Here is a 23,150-nt window from a genome sequence, read left to right on the forward strand (position 1 = left end):
TTTCCTTTCATTGCCTTTGTTATTACAACTCCCTGTGGTCATATCAGGATCTCAGGGGGAAATGGCTCATGCCATGAACTAGGCAAAGCCAGTAAAGCAGTGGTGATGGTCACTGTGCTACTGAGTTGGGTATATCCAGTGGTTGTACAGCTTCTGAGTGAAGATTACATCTGTTGACTTAGTTCTCAAGAAGCTTTAAGCAAACTTGGTGCTCAGAAGCTTTTATTTAGGTTTTGGTTTTGCAGAAGTAATTTTTCTCATACCCAAAGTGTATGTCATTGTGTGCATACAGCTCTACCTTGGGGAAGAAGAACCTGAATATATAAGAATGCAAAGATTTGCAAAAAACACATTAGATGACATTTAAGTTTCTGTTGATAGGTTCATTGCATTAGAAGTTAATTCAAAAGTACCTGAAGCCTTTCAAAACTTCTCTTTAGGGAATTATTCATGTGCATAATACTGAAACACAGAAAATATTTTAAAATGTATTTAGAACTAGGGTTTTCAGAAGACACTATAGGCAGTAGAGCTTTCATTATGATTTTGACATAAGATATAGTATTACAAATGAGAGGCTTTTCATGTTGTTTTTTCTACAGCTTTTTCTAGAAATAGATGCCCTATTCAGTCATATTTAATCATTCTTCTATCAAAGAATACTCTATAATTATATACTTATTGTACATTTAAATATATATTTAAATCTTTGTATTTAATTAAATAGATTCAAAGAATATACTTAATTATTCTTCAAAGAAATGTGACCTATTTCACCTGGACTTTTAGTCAATTTAAACCAATGATGACAAAACTAGCAATTAGTAGGTAATATTTTTTCATCATGACACTGATGAAGATTCTAGTGGGCCACTTTGCTTCTCCAAAGTATCTGCCATCTCATGAGCTCAACAAATATTTCTTCAGAGAAAATAAAAGTAAGCTAATATGGGAAAGGTCAGAATGAAATAAATAGAAAAGGTAATTTTTCAATTACTTGTTGAATTTTTATTTTTATAACAATGTTTTAGTTCTCTATCACTATATGATGCTGAAGTAGAAATTGCTGCCTTATTGTTCTTCAACGTAACACACAAGCACGGAGCTGTGGCTGGTTACAGCAGCTGATGTGTGTGATGAGCTGTGCCACAGCTATAAATTCACACTACCCTTAAGCATTACAGGCACGAATAATGCCCATGTTTTCAGGGAGAGAGCTATGAGACCTGTGGGCAAGCTGTGAACCTTTGTAAAACAGGATCTCTGCAGGGAGCTCATCTGGCTGACATCAATCTCCTGCCCTAAGAGAAAGAAACCCCAAGCAAGACAGCTTCTAAATGTCAAGCAGCTCCCTCAGATTTCTGAGCATAAAGCTGATGAGGGAATCACCTTTGTAAAGGGGCAGAATGAAAGATGTAGCACTTTGGCATCAGTTTTTAGTATGCTATTTAACAGCTGTGACAGCTGAAGTCTTCAGAGGGTGTCCCAGACATATGTCTTTTTCCATATAAATTACAGCTTTAAGGAAATCCACAGCAAATCCATGCAAACAGAAGAGAGAATTACTTCCTTTGGGATTTAAACACAACTAAAGCCTACACAACCAAACAAAATGTTAAGAAATGTACCTTGACTTCCAGGTGAAGTTTCTTGCCTTCCAGTTCTTGTGATCTCCAGTTTGGTCCACGCATCCGTTGTCAAGGACCTACAGCAAGTATTAGTGCCAAAAATGCAACCTGATTTCTTCAAATGCACCTCTGGCATGACATTTCAGTGAAATGTTGTTTTAGAGAAATATGTGTGATTATTCAGAAAAAAAGTTATGGCAAGTGCTGAGTTTCTACCCAATATAAAAATGCTTTGTTTTACAAATGCTAGTTTCATAAATTATAGTAGGACTTCAGAATACAAACAATGTTGAGGAGGATATATTTTATTCTTATGTTAAAGCAGGAAGGCAACTTCTTTTGAAGGCTGTATTACAACCTGCATCCTTTTAACTGAATTAATAGGTCTACCTGTACTATATAGTACTTGTTTTTTTACATTTCAAATTGCCAGAATTTATTTAGATTTTGGCACTTTCCATACTGTACAGTAATGTCTTCATCTAAATGTTTTATGTGCTCAGGAAGTAGTTTCTCTTAGCTCCCCAGAATTATAACAAATTGCTTCATTGCAGACTGTATATTTCTTACCAAATACTTTTGCTCTGTCAGAGCTCCAAACCAACTAAATGTAAGAAAGCACAGCTTTTTCTACATAACACTCTAGCCAGACCTGGCTCTACAAATCACAGCCATGTGTCCACTACCATGGCCTGACTGTAAAACCAGCTTCTCTTTTTTCAGTGTGCAGCAATTGTATCTCAGTACTCTGACTCACTCTTATGTGGTTACCAGGCAAACTAACTGTCTCTTGGTAAATGAGCCTGAAACCATGTTAATAACATCCTATTTTAAAGTACTTTTTAGTGTCTTACCAGCTGATGAATAGAGAAAATCATATTGAAAACATTGTAAAAGTCATAAGAAATCTCTGCTATATTATATTCCACGTGCTTCATATCAAAAAGTATTATTTATAGAAATTCTTTCCCCATAAAAACTGTCATAACTACAGAAAGCTTTTCTCCAGTGTAATTTTATTAGGGATTCCTGCCATCATATCAACATACAAAACAATCAGGATGTTGACATATAGAAATGTGAAATTCACTGTACAAAGATAAGGCTCAAGTTACAGGTATATTTTCCCCTTACACTCCATGAAATAAAACCAATTTTAATACTTCCCAGAGTCGTGTTTATAAATGTTGGACAAACCACAAAATAGATTTCAAGTACATAACATTTTACAATATAATCCAAGCACAGACAGAAATACACAATATTGTACCTATAGACGCTCCACAGTCCAAGTCTGTCATCTTTACCAGTAAAAAGCTGCTACACTCTGTTAATGTGCCCAACCACATCCTTCTGTGTATGACATGGTCCAGGCCTTTAAGTTATAACACTTTCATGACTTTTAGTTAAATGACTTTGATAGACCAGGGAATATCAGGAAGGAAAGGTGAGAATATTAAAAGGCCAGGTGTGAATGTATGCATGTGGTTAGTAAATGCAAGCACATGTGCACACACACTTGCATCTAACCCTGCACAAAACTCCACTGCATTGCTCAATTTTTGAGATTATGTTCTGATGCAACTGAGCTATTTTCTGACAAGAGTTAAATCAAGCATTACAATGCTCCTACTTCTGGGGTGCACAGGGACAACTGTATTGGAACCATTTTATTTTTTTAAGTGACTCAGACTTTCTAGGAGGTTGTATGGAACCATGTCTTCACAGTCCATCAGGATGTCTGCTCTCACAGCCTTCATCACTGAAAACACCTTTTCTGACCCCTCTATTTAGAAACAATGCAAATCAATAATTTCAAGTTAAGACCAAATGTCTGCATTAGTTCACTCTCCATTTCTATTAGGCTGAATGGTTATTACCTTGTGGGAAAGGATCATTTAGCTGCAAGTAGCACAGGAAGAAATAGACATTAAATAACTAATCATTAATGATTCTTCTGGGACACAGATTATAAAGGACAAACAAAGACAAGAAAAACACAGTTGTTTAATTTAGCCTTTGTTGGAGGGGAGATGAAGAGTAATCCAAAAGTTTTCAGCTGAGAAAAGGAACTCCTAAGCCCTGTAACTGTTCTGTCTTTTGAAAACTGGAGAAGATTAGAAGGGAAGGAAAAATCCTCTATGAAATCTGCCATTTTAAAACTAGACACTTGCAAAGGCTTACAAGAGAAAACCAAGCAAAAGAGATTCCCTGATACTGAAACTAATGGAATTTATTTAGTAGGAATTAGACATGTGGTTGCAATGTGTAAAATGCACATCTAATAAAATAGCCTCAAATATGTTTCCAATTCATAAATGTCTAAGCAGGAGAAAGAGTCTGAAGCCAAAATTCAAGTACTTTAATTTAAATATGAAACAAGGCTGCACTAAGATTGTGGGAGAGGAGGGATAAAAACTTTCTTGTCTTAGATACAACCTCTGTGGTATATTTGAGGGCCTTCAAATGCTCTCAGCATTGACAAGATTTTACATAAGTATGTTCTCTAAGCTGTATTGGAATACTTTTAGATATACAAATCCATGTTACACAAAACAGCATTAGATTTTGTAATTGGGCTCATAATAACAAGGAATGAGGGTGAGTATGGTGCTATATGTGAAAGGAAGTATATTACTATGCACAGAAAATATGTTGTCTTAGAGATTAGTATAAAGGGCATCAAGCATGAAGATTCATCTCTTAAAGTGTTTAAGCCTTTAAGTGTGAGCCAGTACATTATTTTGACATCAGCTGTACAGCCTAATAATTTGCTTTTTAAAAGAAGTATGAAAATTTTTTTCCTTTTTCATCTTTTTATTTTCTTTATGATTTTAAAAAGTAGCTTGCTCACCTACTGATTTATTTTTGGGTCCTTTTTTTCTTTATTTTCTTTTTTTTTCTTTTTTTTCTTTTTTTTCTTTTTTTTTGCTACTTATTATTATTGTCTTCCGTTATGTACAATAATCTACATTTAGACTGAAGACTCTATATTTCTCTAAATGTACTTGGACTATCTTGTAAAGACTTTCTACAGAGCTGATAAAGTGGAAGACAACCTGACAGATAAGAAGAAGGATCATTTCAGTTCTGCCTACTTCCCCAAGCTTTAGAACTGTGCCTTTCAGAAATTCTTTTGCATACTTGCTGTCATTTCACCTCGCCCAGGCAGCCCCTACAGAACTTGAGTGAACTTTCTGTTTCCCAAACACAGTCCCTTTGTGTAGAGCTACATTAAATTCATTCTCCAGCCATAGTTTAAAAACAAATAATTGGTAAACACTAAAAACACCCTGCATGCCCCTCTACATTATTCTTACCAATGTGTACATTTATATAACATCATAAGTTGTCTTTTACTAAAAATTTACCAAAATATCTTAAACACATAAAAATATAAAAAACAAACAAACAGAAAAACAAACAAAAACCAAAAACCCAGCATAAACATCGCTTGTATAGGCATTGGTTAGAAGAGATTGTTTCACTAAGGAGTATATTCAAAAAGGTTTTCTTTCAATATCATCAGTTTTAGTGTCATGATTGAAAGGTTAAGGACAATGAAACTTATTGTGACCCTGTCTTATATAATGTAATAAATGAGATAGAAGTCTGAAATGTAATTAAATAAAGCTTCTTTTTGGTTATTGAGATGTGACTGTATAAGCTGGTAACTAAAATGGCAATTTAAGTATGTAAAGGGAACTTAAGAACATGACAAGTCTGTAATGAAAACACTAAATGAGGATATGAAGGCAGGTGCCAACAGATGGGCCCAAGGGCATTATGGAAAGCTGTCACTAACTGAAATTTTGAATATAGCCCTTAGTTGTACTATATTAATGTAAAATTTAAAAACTGCCCAGAATGTCACGAATGAAGTTTATTTTGCAAGCCATCCACTGCCTAAGGGGGCAGTAATATTCAATATGAAACTGCTGAAACTCCGGTGTCTGGCGGATTTCGTGAAGGAAAGAGATTTGAAGGTCCGACTCCAAGAGCACAAGGAAAAGGGGGAACACAAACAACAATAGTCCAAGGCCTACAAGAAAAAGTCTGGAGAAACTCTTCACAAAAGCGTTCACCTCTATGTTGCCCATCAGAAAGTCATAGCTCCACCTCAGGGCTCTCCGAGCTTCTTTCAGTTCTTCCTCCTCTGCAATTAAAAATGCATTTTCATCTGCTTCAAGTTCCTCAAATGAATCGGTATCATCTTTTTCATTCTCTGCTCTTGGGCAGGTATCAAAGAGCATGTCAATCTCATCATCAACTGGTGTGGGCAGCAAGCTGGCACTTGGATTGTATACCAGCTCTGAGATGGTTAAGGGTTCCTCTTTCATCTTCTCTTCCTGTTCAATGGCAAGATCAACATCCTTCCCAGTATCCTTTACTGGAGAGCTTGAAGTCACAGGTACTGAAATCTCCTCTTCCTTTGGCAGCTGGATACCTGAAGAAATGAGATGAAAAAACAATACTAAATTTCTCACAGCCTGGGGGCAAAAGTCAGCCTTCCAGGAGTATACAATAGATGTATGGAAAAAATATTCTGCAATTATTTTGCATATTAAAACCAGACTGTACATAATTATCAAAAACTGGAAAAGCTTTTTGAAGAGGGCACTATCTTTACAATGCTGCAGTACGTCAGATCTGCTCAAGAGGGTCTGATAATATCATATTATAATATTATCATACCAATGATAATAGTGTAGCGCAAAGCAGAAAAGAGAGCACCTTATTTTCTACTGGCAATTTGATTTCTGCTATAAATTAATACCTACTACACATGTGGATTGGTGCTCTTTGCTGTATAATAATAATAATAACAACAACAACAACAAAAACTACCAACTCTCATTGCTTTAAGATGAATGATTGTGCCAAGATAAGAGCTAAGGTTGAGAATAGAGCAAGACATTAAAAAGAGACAACAGATTATCATGATAAATTCATGTTAACAGTAAAAAGGGCAAAGGAGAGGAAGGTTAACACATAAGAATTAGACGTCATTGGAACAGCATTGTAACAGCCTCACCTATTAAAATAGCTCCTTCTCATGTAGCTTTTTTGTTTTTTGCTCATCTAGTTCTTTAGCTCTTTTCTGTCTCCTCTAAATTTCTCTCTCCCCTTTACAGAGGATACTTTCTTATGATGTTATTCTCTGCTCTCTCAAAATTTACTCTCTTTTTTCCAGTCTATCTCTAACAGCAAGAAGTCTGCCAAGAAGCCTGGCTGCTTACAGCTCCATCAATACTTCTGTGATGGCTGTTAGTTTTGTCAGTCGTAGGAGTGGAGAGGACAGTTGGGCACAGACCTGCCTTGCAAAGCGATGTTAAGACACTTCCTCATGGAAATTTCCCTTTCTAAGTATTCAAATTGCCCCAGACAGATCTCTTCTCCTGTCATTTGTTATCATTTCCTTCTTCTCTAGATGTCACTGGCCATGCCACCAGGTGAGGTTTCTCATTTTGGCAAAATGACCAAAACCACAATTTCTGCTTCCTTTCATTTCATCACTGAGCAAAACAGCTTGGGTTAGCATCTGATGGGGTTTTTTCCTGAGCTGGCTAGTCATGCATTCTTGTGGAAAGAGCACATGACCAGGGACAGAGAAAGAGAGCAGGAGAGTTCCTTTCAGCAGCAAAAGTGCATAGCTGAAATGAAACCTTGTCCTCAATAATTATTAGTTCAATAATTCAATTAGTTTAATTTTCATAAGTTTAATTTGACTTCCTACCAAATAATTCCTTGCAGCAACTACTCTGTCTTCTCTTATCACAGCCAATTTAGAAATTCATCATATTTCAGCATGAAACTTGTTTTGTGCTGGAATGTAATTGTCTACACCAGTCTTTACGTTAAGAAATACACTTGCCACAGTCGCCAAGAGAAGGATACAAACCAACTGAAATGAGACAAAACAGAGTATGAACACCAAGAAGTGAAAACAGATTTGGAAGATCTTTCTTCTAAGCATCTTTCTCCTAAGTAACAGAAGGTAATGCTGGATCATCAAACCATACTCAAGTTACTTGAGCATACACACACAATACATTAAATTACAAAAGCCAGAATTATTTAACTCTGGAATCCAGCTTTAAGAATATACACATATCTTTAGATACACAAGTACTACTATTTGATTATCAAAGATGCTTTTCAAATATTCTTAATATTAGTAGAATTTAAGTTGAGCCACTTAGACATTTCAAAATGGTTGAAAGCACACAATTATATTCTCCCAAATTCAAGAGTTATGGCCATAGGCTCTCTATACCAGCTTAGGTGCAAGGTCAGTAATATATCTTCATCATTTTTCTCATCATAGAAGACAAGTGCAGCTACCACAAAGAGAGGTCATCCCAAATTTATGATTCTTGAACCTCCTCTTCCTCCCCAGAGGAAATTCCAACTTGCATAAAATGCACAGTGAACATGAACAACATATATTAACTTTTATTACAACTGTATTTTTTTCTGACAATAAATACCTGGCAAACTTCTGACTGTGGGGTTTACCTGTTGATAGAAGGCAACAGAGAAACCTTTTCATGTCAGTGTTTTTGTTTCCTGAAGGGTTTGTATTAAAATGGTAATGTATTGCATCTCTGCAGCACATATCAAATTTACATTCCACTATTTAATTTCAGCTGCTAGGAAGAATTTTCCAGACCTTTGTTTTTACTTAGACTCATTAAATCATTGTAATTGCATTTTATATCAGTCAAATACTAGTGTTAATCAATATTTGAAAATTTAGAATGGGCGTTAAATGCTGCTGCTGCAAGCTTATTTGATATCTTAAAAAAATAAAGATATAAAGTTGTTTTTTTTGCTCCTTCATGTTCTCTGTAGCACCACAGCATTTTTTAAATCAAGGATTGAGGAAAGAACAGGCTATTAACCAGAGTCTAAATAACTGATTCGAGCAAAGCTTCAGTCACATTGCAATATATAGCTAAGTATGTTGGGCCATTTATATTTCGATGGTTTCAAAAGATATAACCATAAAATCATTATGGCAAATATAATTTACAAAGCTTATGCAGGCCAAATAATATCACATTAAAGTACCAAAATTCCACAGTACAATGAATATTCCAGTAACATGAATTTAAGAGAGAAGAAAGTTTTTCTGATTTTTGACTTTTCAGAGAGCGCTCAAGACAGCCAGTTATCTGAAGTAATAAAATCAAGTTAATAGAAAAAAAAATCCTTGAAATGTTCCAATGGAAAAATAGAATATAAAAGTTAAAGCAAGCCAACTCCTAATGCTAATTATTCTACGACTACTGCAAATCCTTTGCTCTTATTCATACATAACAATTATTTTGGTACTACCCTTATAAGAGTATCATTTTATATAAGTTGTTGACAAGATTTTGAAAAGTCTACTATCTTTTTAACAATATTTAAAATTTATGTGGTGTTCAGATTTAAAGGACTATGAGTTGAGAATTAATGTACATTTGAGAACCTCTTCTTTCAATTCTTTACTTTGAATTCTTAATGGCAGTTTACATTCCTTAAATCAGAAACTTCTAATACAGATTACTGGAATATAAGGGGAATAAACGCGGGTTTATTTCTTATATTTCCACAGCAAAAGTTTGCTACACTTTTCTGGCAAGTGGACAAATTTTACAAAGCCAGAGATCTCATTATCCTAGGTGAATGTCAGTATTCCTCTTCCACCAAACACTGTGATTGCTCCAAGCCAGGAGCATGAACAGCTGAATAAGACATGACATTATTTTGGTCCTTGGCTGTGAACATGAACGTGCAAGAAGTCTGACATAAAAGTTGTCAGCTGCTAGTACTTCTACAGGGGCCAAAACCAGCAGCTGAGGATTAGCAAAATGAAGGGCAGCTCTAGCTCCACCATTCTTAAGATGCTGCAGTTGCTGGAAGTACAGCACCTCAGAAGAATGTAGACTCTGCTTATTAAAAAGTTCAGTTCACACATTGTCTGTTGGCTGGATATCCTGCACAGGGCTTTTCTTACCAGAAACACAATTACGCACCTATAACAGCCTTTAATATTGGAGAAAGAAACAAGTGTGAACATACATTCATTTTAAAGAGACAAATGTAAAATTAGATATGGTCCAGAAAGTACAGTGCTAGGAGCATTTCATACACACATGCAAACAAAGAAGGCCAGCCAGGCTGCAATTAGGAGAAATCCTTCCTGTCCTTTTTACTTCTTCCTCTAGAAATATCATGTATCCTTTGCTTATTTTCCATGTAGACAAAATTCATCTGCACTATGAATAGAATGACCTTTCAGAGGGAAGGAGAAGGTGATTTTGTCATGTGAGCAAAGTGCATGAATGTCACAAAGAAAATGTAGAAAAATGAGACAGACTTTAGAATGGCATTGCATTTAAATATTTCCCTACACAGGATCTATATCAAGCAGGATTTGCATCACAGCCAGACCTCCTGCCCTCAGAAACAGAAGGTCACAGATTTGTACCATACCCACATCCCGTGCCTATAAAAGACACCTGTTATAGCTTTTCAAGGAGAGTTAATCAATGACAGTTTATAGTAACTCCTTTTTAGGCAGTGACCTGACTTTCCTGCCGGCCATTACTGCTTGCTTTAGTCTAATGGGAACTTCCAGAAGGAAGCAAAACCCTGTCCCAGCTGCCAGTTCATATCAGTTGGATGTTTTGTGGCATTACAGCTCGCCTGCCAGCTGTGTTGTGTCATGGTTCCCAATGTCACAGCTAGTACAGACACTGGAGGCCGCTGCTCTGCTCTCCACATAAAGAACACACAAAGCACAGAGGCAGAGCTTCCTGCATGGTGGGCATTCTGGGATGCCTGTTTTCCATCTCCCCTTGGCCTGGAAGGAGTTCAATCTAGAGCTGCTGATCCCCTGCCAGAAAGAGGATTAAGCAGCAACGGGACTGAAGGAAGCATCAGGGAGAGAAGTGTGTATCGTGAGAGCAGGAATGAGAAGTCAAGGTACATCTGTCAGCAGCTCAGAGACAGAAGGAGCTGCTGATGGCACTGCAGTGGCTCAGTGCCCAGCCCCACGCCAAGGGCAGTGAGGCTAGAAAGTGCCAAGTACTGATGTGAAAGTTTAGCACCCAAGCAAAAGGGCAAGTGGGACATTTCAGCATTCCCACTCAGCTTTGGGTGATCCCTCCCAGCACAAGTCAGCACTGTTCTGAACAACATTTGTTCGGAAAGTGTTGCAATGGGGCTCTCCCAAGGAGTTGTGTGCCATTTTAGGAGTCTTGCACAAGCTACCTCCCTTGCTTTGGTGCTACATGCTGGTGTATATATATATATATATGTATATATATATATATATATATATATATATACACATACATCTATGTACACTTTTTTTATGTTCACTTCAAAAGGAATAGCAATACTGTTCAAAATGAACAGTACTACAAATTCAAGGTGTTTAAGAGCTAATGTAGCCCCAAAATACAAACCTCTTATTGCTGTCATTATATTAAACCAAGATGTCTTGCATCTATTTGAAACCAGTATTTAACCTCTGAGATGTAAAAGTACAAAACACATGTCAATAATAATGATTTTTCAATTTTGCTACTATGTTTCAATCAAGGGAGTTTGGTGTATTCTCACAGATTCTACTGTCTTCACTGGGTGGTGAACTCAGGAAACAAAGACAACCAGTCGCTGCTGCTACTCAAAGACAAATCACTGCAAGAAGCAGTTTCTCATGTATCTACTGCACTCACTGCTTTCTAAATTTCAGATATCAAAAGAGTAACGATATTCTAATCTTTGCCAGAACACTTTCAGTTAATTCTTTGATTAAAAACTAATCCGCTGAAATGAAGAATCAATGCAAAGATTTAACATAGGTTAGTAAAAACTGAAACAATTCAACCTATACATCAAAGCCCATACATCAAAGCCAGTTCAAGCCCATACATCAAAAATTATCAGTACTACAGAAAGCATGGAAAAACAAATTTAAAAATGTCTTATGACATTAAGGAAATGGACATATTTAGTGAAGGGGATCTTTATCAAAGCCATTTCCTAAAAAAACCACCCCTTTGCTGTTCGTAGCAATACTGAATGCTTTTTGTTCCTTGGGTTGCACTCCTCCCGTGTGTAGTGAAAAAGGGAGATAAATCAGACTGCCCAAGTTCTACCTTCCTCCACCAGCCTTAGAACTATTATTCAGTTAATGAAATTATTCAGTATCTAGAAAAATAAACCAGATAAAGTTACAAACTGGAAAACTCAACTACTGCATTCAGCTCATATTTAAAATCTACTATGTTCTAGCATAACAACTATTTCGTTTTGGCATAAATTGCTATAGTTTCAAAGAGTTTCCCCCCACTTCAGTCACAGAAAAATACAAAGGTAAAAATCCAGTCCCTCATTTGTTACCAATTAACAAGTAAATCTACAATTTTCTGTAAGTTAATAAATAAATTTATGGTTTTTTCTCATTCATTCTCCATTTGCCGCTTAATTCTTGTCAGTAAATTGTCCTTATTCTCTGCTGTACATGTCATTTACAGTACAGTTCCTTTCCAAGAAACAACTATAAACTTAAACTGGGGTAAGAGGGTTTAAAAAAGAGGATTGAGTAAAATAAATGTAAATTTACCAGCCCTTCTGGCTGTGATCTTGGAGCCATGCCGCAGTAAACGAATGCACACTTCCTTGTTGCAGTGGTTAACCATCCGCAAATGAATGCTTCTCTTGGTTTGGATTTTTACAAGACATTTCACCATGTTGACTATTAATTCCTCTTCTCAAAGTCTTGTAAAAGCTCTAGCCATACCAGCTTTGACCTTTTATTAAGTTCCCACTGAGTTTTAAAAGACTAACACACTGGTTGCTCTCAATGAATCAAATGACAAGCTTCTAACATGGCCAACAAAAATATCCCAGCAGGGAACAGAACCAGGGGTTATTTTTAAACATTTCCAAATGCCTCATAAAGTACAATACAAACTTTCACAGCACCCCTCTCAGTTAGCAGTTGCTAGCATAACAGCTGAACCACACACAGAGGCATAAAAATATCTAAGGCACCAAAACATAGTGCAGTTAAAAAAGAGGCCAGCATCCATAATCCCATTATTTTTCTAAAATGCTTTAATGTGCCAGTAATGTCAGTTCCCCATCACTGCCTGGAAATTATTTGTGAAATATGTAAATACAATGGAAAAATCCCATGCTGTGCTTACAAATCTTACCCACAAAGCAAACCAGTGAGACCAAAGTACATTAATTTCTAGCCTAGAATAAGAACCTGACCTGCCCATGTAAAAGAAGAACAGAGAATTTCTAAGACTGGGAAAAAAAATTCTCTCTTTACGTATGAGCTCCAGCTCCCGCTTGAGGACAGTTGTTGGACAGATTCTCCTTGGACAGAAAGAATTGTTGTTTCAGAAGGCTGGGCACTTCCCTGTTCCTGCCCAGCAGAGATATACACGTTCCCAAAAATGCACGATGCACCTATGCTGGCTGCTGATAACTTGCTCCAGCTGGGAGCTGGAAGGCAACCATTCGCATAACATCACACCAAAGCCACAGAGAAGAGATAAACTGGAAGGAGTGTACTGGTGGGGATGCAGTCTCTCACTTCCCAGAGAACTCATCTGTAATGTTTATGACACTGTACTACCTGAATCCTCATTATCTGACATCCTTGTTCTCTTTGTACCAAAAAATCAGTGATGTGTATGCAAATATGTGGGAAAGAGAGCGGCAGGGGAGGGAGTCCTGCAAATGTCTATTTTACACCCAGCTGTTTCTCTCATAAAAGACATCTGCTTCAATGAAGCTTTTTGGAAAGCATTTCTATGATGGCTCCTTTTTCTTACACAGCCTGTATAGCACAAATATCCAGCAGAGGTCCTGTTTTCTTCCTCTGCCAGAGCAAAGATTTCTCTCTTCCTTTCCTTCTCTGCAAACACTTTTTTGTGGGTGTGGGGAAAGATCAAGTACCCGTTTGCTTCCTATCTCCATTTTTTCATCCCTTCAAAAATAAGATTCTGTCTTATTTTCTCATTTTTATTCTCATAACTGTCATAAGAGCCAAAACAGGATCATTAAATCCTAACTAAAAGGGATTGACTCTTCATTGTGTACACAGCTACAAAAACTGGAAAGCATGAATTTTTACAAAAATCTAACCACCAATGTCTTCAATGCATAAAGGAAGGCCTATACAAGGACTCAAGTGTCAGCCAGACAAGGTTGTGAAAGATTTCCAACATCTGACACATTTCCAAATGCCTCATAACATTGCAAACTTCCACAACATCCATCTCAGCTAGCAGTTGCTAGTATAACAGCTGAACCACACAGAATTATAAAAATATCCAAGGCGTCAAATCTTAGTGCAAGGGGAAAAAAGGACAGTGTATTCCTACATACTGATGTTGAGAAGTAAAATCTATCGTTTATGTTTCATGTGACCATGCTTATGCAAAAGAGAAATGACTGTGTTAGTTTCAAATTGTTCCCCATAGTTTTATCTACACATAAGTAAGGGAGAAATTTTAAAATCTTACAACGGACTCAGAAACTCTGAGCCTATATTAACTCTCTATATTAACTTTCAGCAAGATACTATCTAAAAAAAATTTAAATAGTTGTAGCTACAAAAGCTCCACATGACTCGCCTCTACAACCAAATTTTACACAGCCAAGCATCCACACAGAGATGGACAATTAGACTGATGGTAGCAGATGTGTGCTCACTCCTGCTTGTAGAATCATTTAGGTTGGAAAGACCATCAAGTCTGTTAACCAGCACTGCTGTGTTCACCACTAAGGCATGTCCCCAGGCACCAACCCACACACCTTTTGAATGCTTCCATGGAGGTTGTTGGTTCAACCATGTCCCTGGACAGTCTGTTCCAATATCCGACCATCCTTTTGGTAAGGAAATTTTTCTTATATCCAAACTATATCTTCTCAGGCGTAATGTGAGGCCACTTTATCTTGTCTATTATTTATTACCTGGGAGACAAAACTAATCCTCACCTGGCTGCACACTCCTTTCAGGGAGTTGTAGAGACTGGTAAGGTCACCCCAAGCCTCCTCAAGACTAAACAACCCCAGGTCCCCCAAGTGCTCCTCACAGGACTTGGGCTCCAGATCCTTCACTCACACCAGTGCCCTTCTCTGGACATTCTCCAGCCTCTCAATGGCATTCTTGCAATGACAGACCCAGAACAGAACTGAGAATTTGAGGTGCAGCCTCACCAGCACTGAGCATAGCTCAGTTCTTGCTCCATGTGTAGTTGAACACATTATGTTTCTTGCAGTCCTGCTATACAGATTCTGTGGCTGCCTTCTTTTACTGTCTGATTTGGTGAGACAGAATATTGCCTTTGCAGATGCAAGTCCATTGTCTCCAGATTTTCTAGCACCAGATGCTATCACAGCTTCACCTTTTTGAGTAGACTATTTTTTTAATAAAGGCAATACCGTACCTCTCCAGTCACAGGATATTAATGTAGTTTCGACAAAGTAATGAAAGCTTCTTTTTGGTCACCTGATACTTCTGTGCTGAGATTTCATGCATGAATTATTCATCTGATAACACTGACTTTTGCCTTTTAACAGCAAAATGAAAGCATGCTTCACTGGGCTGAGACATATACAGAGATACCAAGCACACTAAAAGCAGTCTCCCAAGGTAGTTGTGTCAGTCTCAGGGCTGTATGCCTCCCCTCTCCCCACCTCCTGCTCATGCCCCTACCCCAACACAGGATCTTGGTTGAGTCTCTTGATGATCCAGTCAATAGTTGAGTCAGGCAATAATAGGAAACTGCACAGTTAAGGGGCTTTTGTTTGGTTTTGGGTTTTTTGTTGTAATTTGGTTTGCTGTTGTTACTGGGTTTAGTTTGGTTTTGTTATTTTGAATTTATTTTATTTACTTTTTTATTTGGTTGGGGTTTGGGTTTTTTGGTTTATTTTTGGGATTCTTTTATGGGTTTTTTTTGTTTTCTTGTTTTTGGTTTTGGTTTTTTTCCTTCTCTTAGTTCACACTGTTGTGATTAGTGCTGATGCAAGGGAGAAGGTGGGAACCCACAGAAGTGGATGTTGGGAAGAGAGCCAGCATCACTGTCGAAGAGCTTTGAGATCAGTCCAAGCTGCAATTTGATAATATTGCCAAGTTTTATGCAGGAAAAGACTGTAAAAGTCTAAATACTGTTAATTTAGCATCTGGTGATATTTAACAACATATAAAATATGCAGTTAAATACCACCAGCAAATATGTCTATTAGCTCATCATAGTAACAACAATCTGTCTGACTGAAAGGAAATGTAATTTTCAAACTTACGTAACACAAACATTTAAAACAAGCACTGTCGGGTGAGCACATAGCAATAAGTCACCAGTTTTACAGGATACAGAGCAAGCTGTTGTTGCTCTGCAGCCGTGACAACTGCCCAGAGGAAGCACAGCCGTGGCACTTGGCTGCTAGAAAGCAAATTCTCAGTTAAAAATAAGAGCTGCTACTACTAATTGTAATAAAGTACGAACACAGACAATGTAATTCACCCTGTACTTGCTACATTCAGTGTCCAAACTCTGAAAAAAACATGTTCATACAACTCCTATAAAATAAAATTAGGACATACTCCCATGAAAAGGAAGATACTCACTCAGCTTTTTTCTGGTTTTCATTGACTAGAACAAAGCAACAGCAAATATTGTATTTCCCAACCTCTGAAACAATTACCTCACTACATCTCAAGCAAGAACTAGTGTCAGATTTTGTTTGGTTGGCTTCCTTTTTATTAGGACACAGGCAATTATCCCTATTTAAGTTGGCAATGGTGTTCATGTCATTGTTTGTAGTGACTGTATCTCAAAAAGAAAGGTGTTTAATGTGATATTACAAATATCAAGAAATAAAGAAATACATGCAAAACATTGTTATACAGAATAAATTCAGACTTATCTTCCAATCATGTCCCATTTTGTCAAAGAAGATAAATGAAAGATTTTTCCCAGCTGATCTGCAAATAATGTCTTTTTTTTTTTTGTCAAAGAAATTAAATTGGCAGACTAAAGCAGAAAGAAGGAAATATGAAAGTAGAGAATCAAGAAAAGCAAAACATCCAGCAGTAAACAGCCAGTTTTCACTCCTGAATGACTGCTGACACTATTCAGAAAAAGGTGCTGCCTTGAGACTATTTATTTTCTAAGATCCTTTTGCCTGACAGTTTAAAAGATTTTTTGAAACAGAAATCAGATAGTAGTAACTTTCCTCACCATATATCTCTCATGTCATTATATTCCTTCATCCTATTCCCTAGTCCTAATGCACTGCTTCTTGAGATAGTGATCATTACTGGGTATGACATATGGAGGTTTAATGATTAGGAATACCTAATGAAAAAGGAATACCTAATGAAAATGAAAATTATTAATTTTTTTCCATATCCCTGAGTCAGTATCACATCTTTTCCCATATGCTTTGTAATGAATATCAGCAGGAATTGGGTAAGTGACTCACCTTCATCTGAAGGAACCTCTTCCTCCTCACAGGGAGAAGGAAGGAGAGGCTGCAGAGGTTCCATGTTGATTATGAGTTGCTTGTTCAAGGATGGAGAGCTGCGACTCTGGGTGATGCTCGTTCTAAAAGAATGGGGAAAACAGGGTCAGTTTGCTTACTGGAAATAGCTGCAGTCCAATAGGTCTCATCTCAGAATCATTTTGCATAAATTACTAGGCCTTGAGCTGTTGTAAAAAGCTCTACACATTGAATGCTGCTTTCAGCTGTGTTGTGTTGCACCCTCCACTGATGTAAACATTTCAACATCTGAAGTGTGAGAGAGGTTTTGTCCAGATCTAGCTCCTTTACACTGCCTGACTTCCTTTCGTCTCAGGCAGGATTTCAGTGGGTTACTCCTCTCCACAGTGCACAGCAAACACTAATATTTGGATTCAAGGAAGGGAAAAGTTGTTCCATTGCCTCCAGGAGTGGATAAAGGATTTGTTACAGTTTGAGCACTGAGGATCAAACACTAAAGCAGGAACAACTGTATGCCTGTGGTTTGCAGATAGAGAGTGCTCTCACTCGGGCCCACGCACCCCAGATGCTGCCTCTACACCATGCCTCCCAGCACTCACACTGGCTTTCTTTCTTTCTTTTCTTCACTCTAAGAGGCTTTTCTGGTAGCAGGTGTTAAATATGCTCTGGAAAGTTTTAGGAATGCTGCTGATTTTCTTCAGTCATTATGCTTATTAGCCTAAAAATATATTACTGAGAATATAAAATGGCTCTTTTGAATATGTTATCTAGAATTTATATGATACAGGCCTGAAGCAAGTGTCCTGCAGTAAATCCTAACCATTATATTATAAAATATTTACTTTGACAAAAGCAAAGAGGAAATGGAAGAGTATCCTACTTAACCTCACATGGTATATTGATACAGTGCAGAAGTTTCACAAAATGTATTTCAAGTCTGCACAAAAGGCTCAACTTAAAATTCCACATAAACAAACTGAACAAAGAACCTATTGCAAGTCAGAAGATGGAACTCTGTGTTGCTGAAGGTTTAGGTAAACTTGGGACACAGGTGTACAACTCTTAACCCACACTACCTGTCAGTAAATATTCTGTAGGAATAAACAAGCTTTCTTGCTCAACTGACATGATTTCATGTGCCATAACACATGCCCAAAGATATTTATATTCTTATTTGTATTCTCTGATAACTATTTTGTTTAAATTTTCACTAACCACAGAGAGTTTTCACTCAGAATATTATAATTATAGTCACTCCAACCCAATGGTAAATCCATAGGCTTTTTATGCAGTCCTTGAACCTTTGTTCTTGTTGTAAAAAGCTCTCAAACAACTCCCAAAATATAAGTTGTGCCTGCGACCACCCACAGGCTTCTGATCCATATTTATTTACAAAGATCCCTCCTTCAGGCATGCCCTGGAAAAAAACATGAAATCATTTTGTGCTCGGCAGAAGAACTTGCCACTGCATTAGTCCTGCATGATGACACAGATTTTCAGTACACAGAGCTTTGAGTGTAATATCCAAACACAGGGGTTGTGAGCAATACCCTCCTCTCAACCTCATGTTTCTTTCTTAATGCCACCATGGTACAACTGAATTGACTTTGAGGGTAAGAGCACAGGGAGGAAAAACTTTATCTAGATATAGAGATATAAAGATATATAGACATACAGATATCTAGATATATGTTTAGGTTCAAATATTTTTTTTCTGAATGTTTTGCTTCTGATGATGAAAAGCCATCATTTCCTATCCCCAAATCCTCTTTCACAAAGAAACTTTTTAAAAATATACCCCTTTTTTGAGCTGAAAAATTGCTATGTTTTTTGCCTGCTTGTGCTTTTAGAAGGATCAGCTATCTCTGTCTCCCATTTCACAACCTGAGCTATAAAAGCACCTGAAATCATTATATTCCTTAGTCTTTCTAAGAAACTGAACTTGGATTTTCCATAATATTATAACTGCAAACTTTTTCAGAAGGTTAATGATAAAAGAGATACATTGCTATTTATGGATGTTAAATCCATATGATGTTGCTTTATAAATTTATTTGTTCTCTGATCTGCTTCTTTATGTACACTAACTTTTAAATTATGTGTTTAAAATACTTTTAATTACAGAAATCAAAGAAAAGCAAAATACAAGATAAAAAATAAATGTGTGAAAATATTTTATTATCCTGGAACAAAGAAACCTCTTGGATAGTAGGCAATAAGCTATTTCCTAAAGTGAGCAACTATTCTCATTTAATATGCATTTGTGTGCCCAAGTACTTTATACTGCCTCAGTGATGCACCTATATTCTACCTTCTGTGTTATCATTTAGCACATTCTAGACCTTCAATTACCTCCTTTTAAAACGTAATCTGGAAAAACTGATGTATGGCCTAACTATTGATGATAATATGATGTAGGCCTGCATGGCCTAACTATTTATTACATAATGTGACTGGACAGCATAATATAAATATTTATTGCAAATATATTCCCATATTTTAGTAAAGATAATCTACTTTTATCCAAAATATAGACAGAATAGCAAGATTCAATTAAAAGTAAAGAATGTGTACTCCCCCCAAACATGAAATCTCAACAAAAAGGGTATATGGCTGTAGAATATTCAGACTGTTAAGTAACCCGTTTTTAAAAACAGTTGCAAAGAGTTTTCCCTGATGGCCTCCTTCTTTTCTGAAGAGCTTTCTCCAGGTTCTTAGGAGTTTTTACTGTCACTACAATGAGTGATAAGGACCCGACAGCATTAGAAACCAAGAACTTACAAAATCAAACAAAATCTAGGAATGAAACTAGAGTGTACTTTTCTGTCAGGATCATGGAGTAACAGCTTATGCTAGCACACAAAAAATAATATAGGTTGTCAATCTGACTGATTATTTAAACTCAGCTTCAAAGCAGCACAGATTAGATTCTCCTTTATAGGAGACATTTGTATGAATTTTGAGACATTGTCAGACGCATATTTCCTAAGGCTTTCACCCGTAATTGTGGAAGTCCAGAATGAGGGAGAACACTTCTGTAGAAAGCAATAATCCTCCCTAGTCCTAAACTTTAATACTTTAATGTCAAGACATACCTGTGAACTTCAGGAGGTTCCCTCTGGATTTTAGAGCTTGCCTCCACAACTTCTTTGGCTACTTTTCCACTGCATTGAAAGATGAAAGGAATATACAAGTAAATACTAAGATACATGCCAAGAACTACATAAATGTAGAAAATCAAGTTACATTTTTTAAAAAAATTAAAATAAAGGGGGAAAAAATTGCAATAAAGTGCATAAATAATGTTCTAGAATAAAATTGTGCTGACTACTTGCCCACAAAGCTACCACAAAAAAGGCAGCTTTTTGTAGTAGAACACCATGGGTTGAACTGGACTATCTATCTCACACCTGGTTCAGAGCTGCCCAGCTGCAGGGGGCATAAAATCTCAGCACTGGCCACACATCCTAATTTTTACAGAAGATGCACCAAAAGTGGAGCTATCTGCTGGTGGAACTACTCTTGACAGAAGCGTCTGTGAAAACTCCTGCTTAATTTTTGAGTGACACTAGAAAAGGCAACAGGAAGATTTTCAGATCTTGACATCAGCTAGGCATGAACAGACCCTCCAGCAGTAACAACCCTGAATTTTCCATGACTAATTACTTACATTTTCTTACTTCCTGAAATGATTTACTGTGAATAAGAAACAGCAAACACCCACCTATATCGAAATCTACTGCCTTTAAAAAATATCTTGCTGCTGGACATTGTCTTGATCTGACTGGATTTTGCATACCTTGAAAAAAAATAACAGAGGCTGTCACCTTTTCGAGGACATAAGCAAAAATGAACAAGGCAAAATACAAGCTTTGTTATTTTTATACCATAAAGTAATTTTCAAAAAACAAGCTTTTCAATTTTTTAAGGCCTTTATACAAAAAATGAAGCACACATAAAATCATTCAGACAGCATAGAATGACTGAACATGGAACAAGTGATTGTCATGAGAACAAGAAAATTAAATGCAGATACTTGCTGCATCTCTATGAATTTTCATTCCCATGAAAGGATGAAGGAAAGACCATGGTATATCAAAGACTCTGAGACGTGTGTCTTAACACCAGCTTGTTTTGGGAAAATATGGCTATTTCTGCTTTTCCACTAGGAAAACAAAGAAATAATAAAGACAACAACTTGTCTGCTGAAGTAGGTTCTTCTCCAATATCTCTATTCAGTCAATTCTTATTCTCTATTCTTAGTAGCCTACATCATACCCTACTGTTTCTCTGTATTCAACAGGCACACAGCAACATTTTATCTTTATTACAAAGACGATGGAAGAGGACCTCACATGCCATTTCCTTGATGGTCTCTTGAAAAATGGCAAATTGATTTTGAACAGTCATCTCTAATTCCCAGACCCTAGTAAACAACTGTCAATAACAATAACAATTATTAGTATCTACTTGAATAATTGCAACAGTGACTCCTGAACCTGGATCAAGACAGGACTAAAGCTCTGTTTTTCAAAACATGTCATGTTTTGAAAACATGACCTTCCCTTAAATTCCAAATCTCAAACTCTTCTAGGAAGAGGAGAGGACCAAATTTAATTAAGGCAAAGTGTCAATGATGTGAATTATTTTCACGGTCTGACTATGTCTGTTTGAATCTTATTCAAATATCTTGTTGGTATTATATAGAACTTAAACAAAAGAGAATTATCAAATGTTGCTAAATAACAGAGCCCCCACTGCACAACTCTATTTCTCTGAAATGTGTGAAAACATTTCCTCTTTCAAAACTATGATTTTTAGGCTTTACTTATAGATGATTTTCACTTCACTTGCATGTTTGAAGCATTACTGTTATTTTTCTGCACTCTGAATATTAAACACTACAATTTTCCAATCTATTGTTCACATCCCTATCTGTTGAATAACATTTCCAATCTTCGTTTTATTAAAGAAGTCCTCTTGAAAGACCCACCAAAACTGAAACAGGTGGGTGTAACTTTAAGCAATCATTGTTAAGGAATAATTCCATTCCATAAAATAATTTGGGAAGTAGAAAAATAGATGAGAGAAACAACATTGAACACACCAAGGTCAGCGAATAGTGAGAGGGAGGAGGTGCTCCAGGTATTGGAGCAGATTCCACAAATGGAGAAAACTGTGGGCAAGGAGTCTGTCCGGCTGCAGCCAAATACAGAGCAGATATCCACCCCACAGCCCAAGGAAGAGCCTGCAGCAGGCCAGCGTGCTCTGAAGGAATGGAGAGCTCACGCACGAGCTGGCTCCAGCATTGTGGCCCATGGAGAGGAACACAAGATACAGCAGGTTTGTCCGGAAGGACTGCAAGCCCTTGGAAAGGGCCCATGCTTGAGGAGTTCATGAAGGAGACTGGAGCACAGGAAGAGTATAAGAAGGAAGGAGCAGCAGAGAGGAGCTACAATCTCCATTCCTCGTCTCCCTGAGCTGCTCAGGACAAGGAGGACATAAAGGAGTCAGAAAGGAAGGAGTAAAGGTGATCCTGGAATGAAACAGGGGAAGGGTGGTTTTATTTCTGTCTCTGTTGGCAAATTGAAATAGAGTGAAAAGGTTAAAAGGAAATTAAATTAAATTTCTCTAATTCAGGCCTGGTTTCCTGTGACAGTAATTGATAAGCAATCTTTCTATCTTTATCCTAAGCTAAAAGGTATTTTATCATACCTTTTCCGCTTGACCCGCTGATTAGAGGGAGTGAAAGAGCAGCTGGGTAGGCATCTGGCATTTAGACAAGATCAAACCCCTAAACCATGTATTTGTGACCAAAACCCAAATAGTTAATATTACTGCCATTTCGCAACAAGAACAGAGAGGTGATATTCCTGTGAACCACCCCGACACATTTTTACATTGAGCTAATTTCTACTCTAAGTAATTTGTTTTCTTTACGGGGAAATCACCTCCTATTCCCAATTTATTTCCTGTAACATAAAATGAAACTACTCA

The 23,150-nt window shown here is 37.0% G+C and overlaps 1 protein-coding gene across 2 annotated transcripts in view; it reads right to left on the bottom strand.

Moving 5' to 3' along the window:
• Nucleotides 1–3,261: 3,261 nt before the first annotated feature.
• Nucleotides 3,262–23,150, bottom strand: part of FRMD3 (FERM domain containing 3) — a 133,982-nt gene continuing 114,093 nt past the window's right edge. For both annotated transcript variants that reach the window (XM_074533088.1, XM_074533089.1), the window contains 4 exons: nt 20,878–20,952; nt 20,249–20,317; nt 17,136–17,257; nt 3,262–6,075 (listed from right to left, as the gene is read on the bottom strand). In XM_074533088.1, the coding sequence (XP_074389189.1) occupies nt 5,480–6,075; nt 17,136–17,257; nt 20,249–20,317; nt 20,878–20,952 (862 nt within the window). In that variant the 3' untranslated portion in view covers nt 3,262–5,479. The remainder of the gene's footprint in view (nt 6,076–17,135; nt 17,258–20,248; nt 20,318–20,877; nt 20,953–23,150) is intronic.

Source organism: Zonotrichia albicollis, chromosome Z (genome assembly GCF_047830755.1).
Source record: "Zonotrichia albicollis isolate bZonAlb1 chromosome Z, bZonAlb1.hap1, whole genome shotgun sequence".
Classification (NCBI taxonomy): domain Eukaryota; kingdom Metazoa; phylum Chordata; class Aves; order Passeriformes; family Passerellidae; genus Zonotrichia; species Zonotrichia albicollis.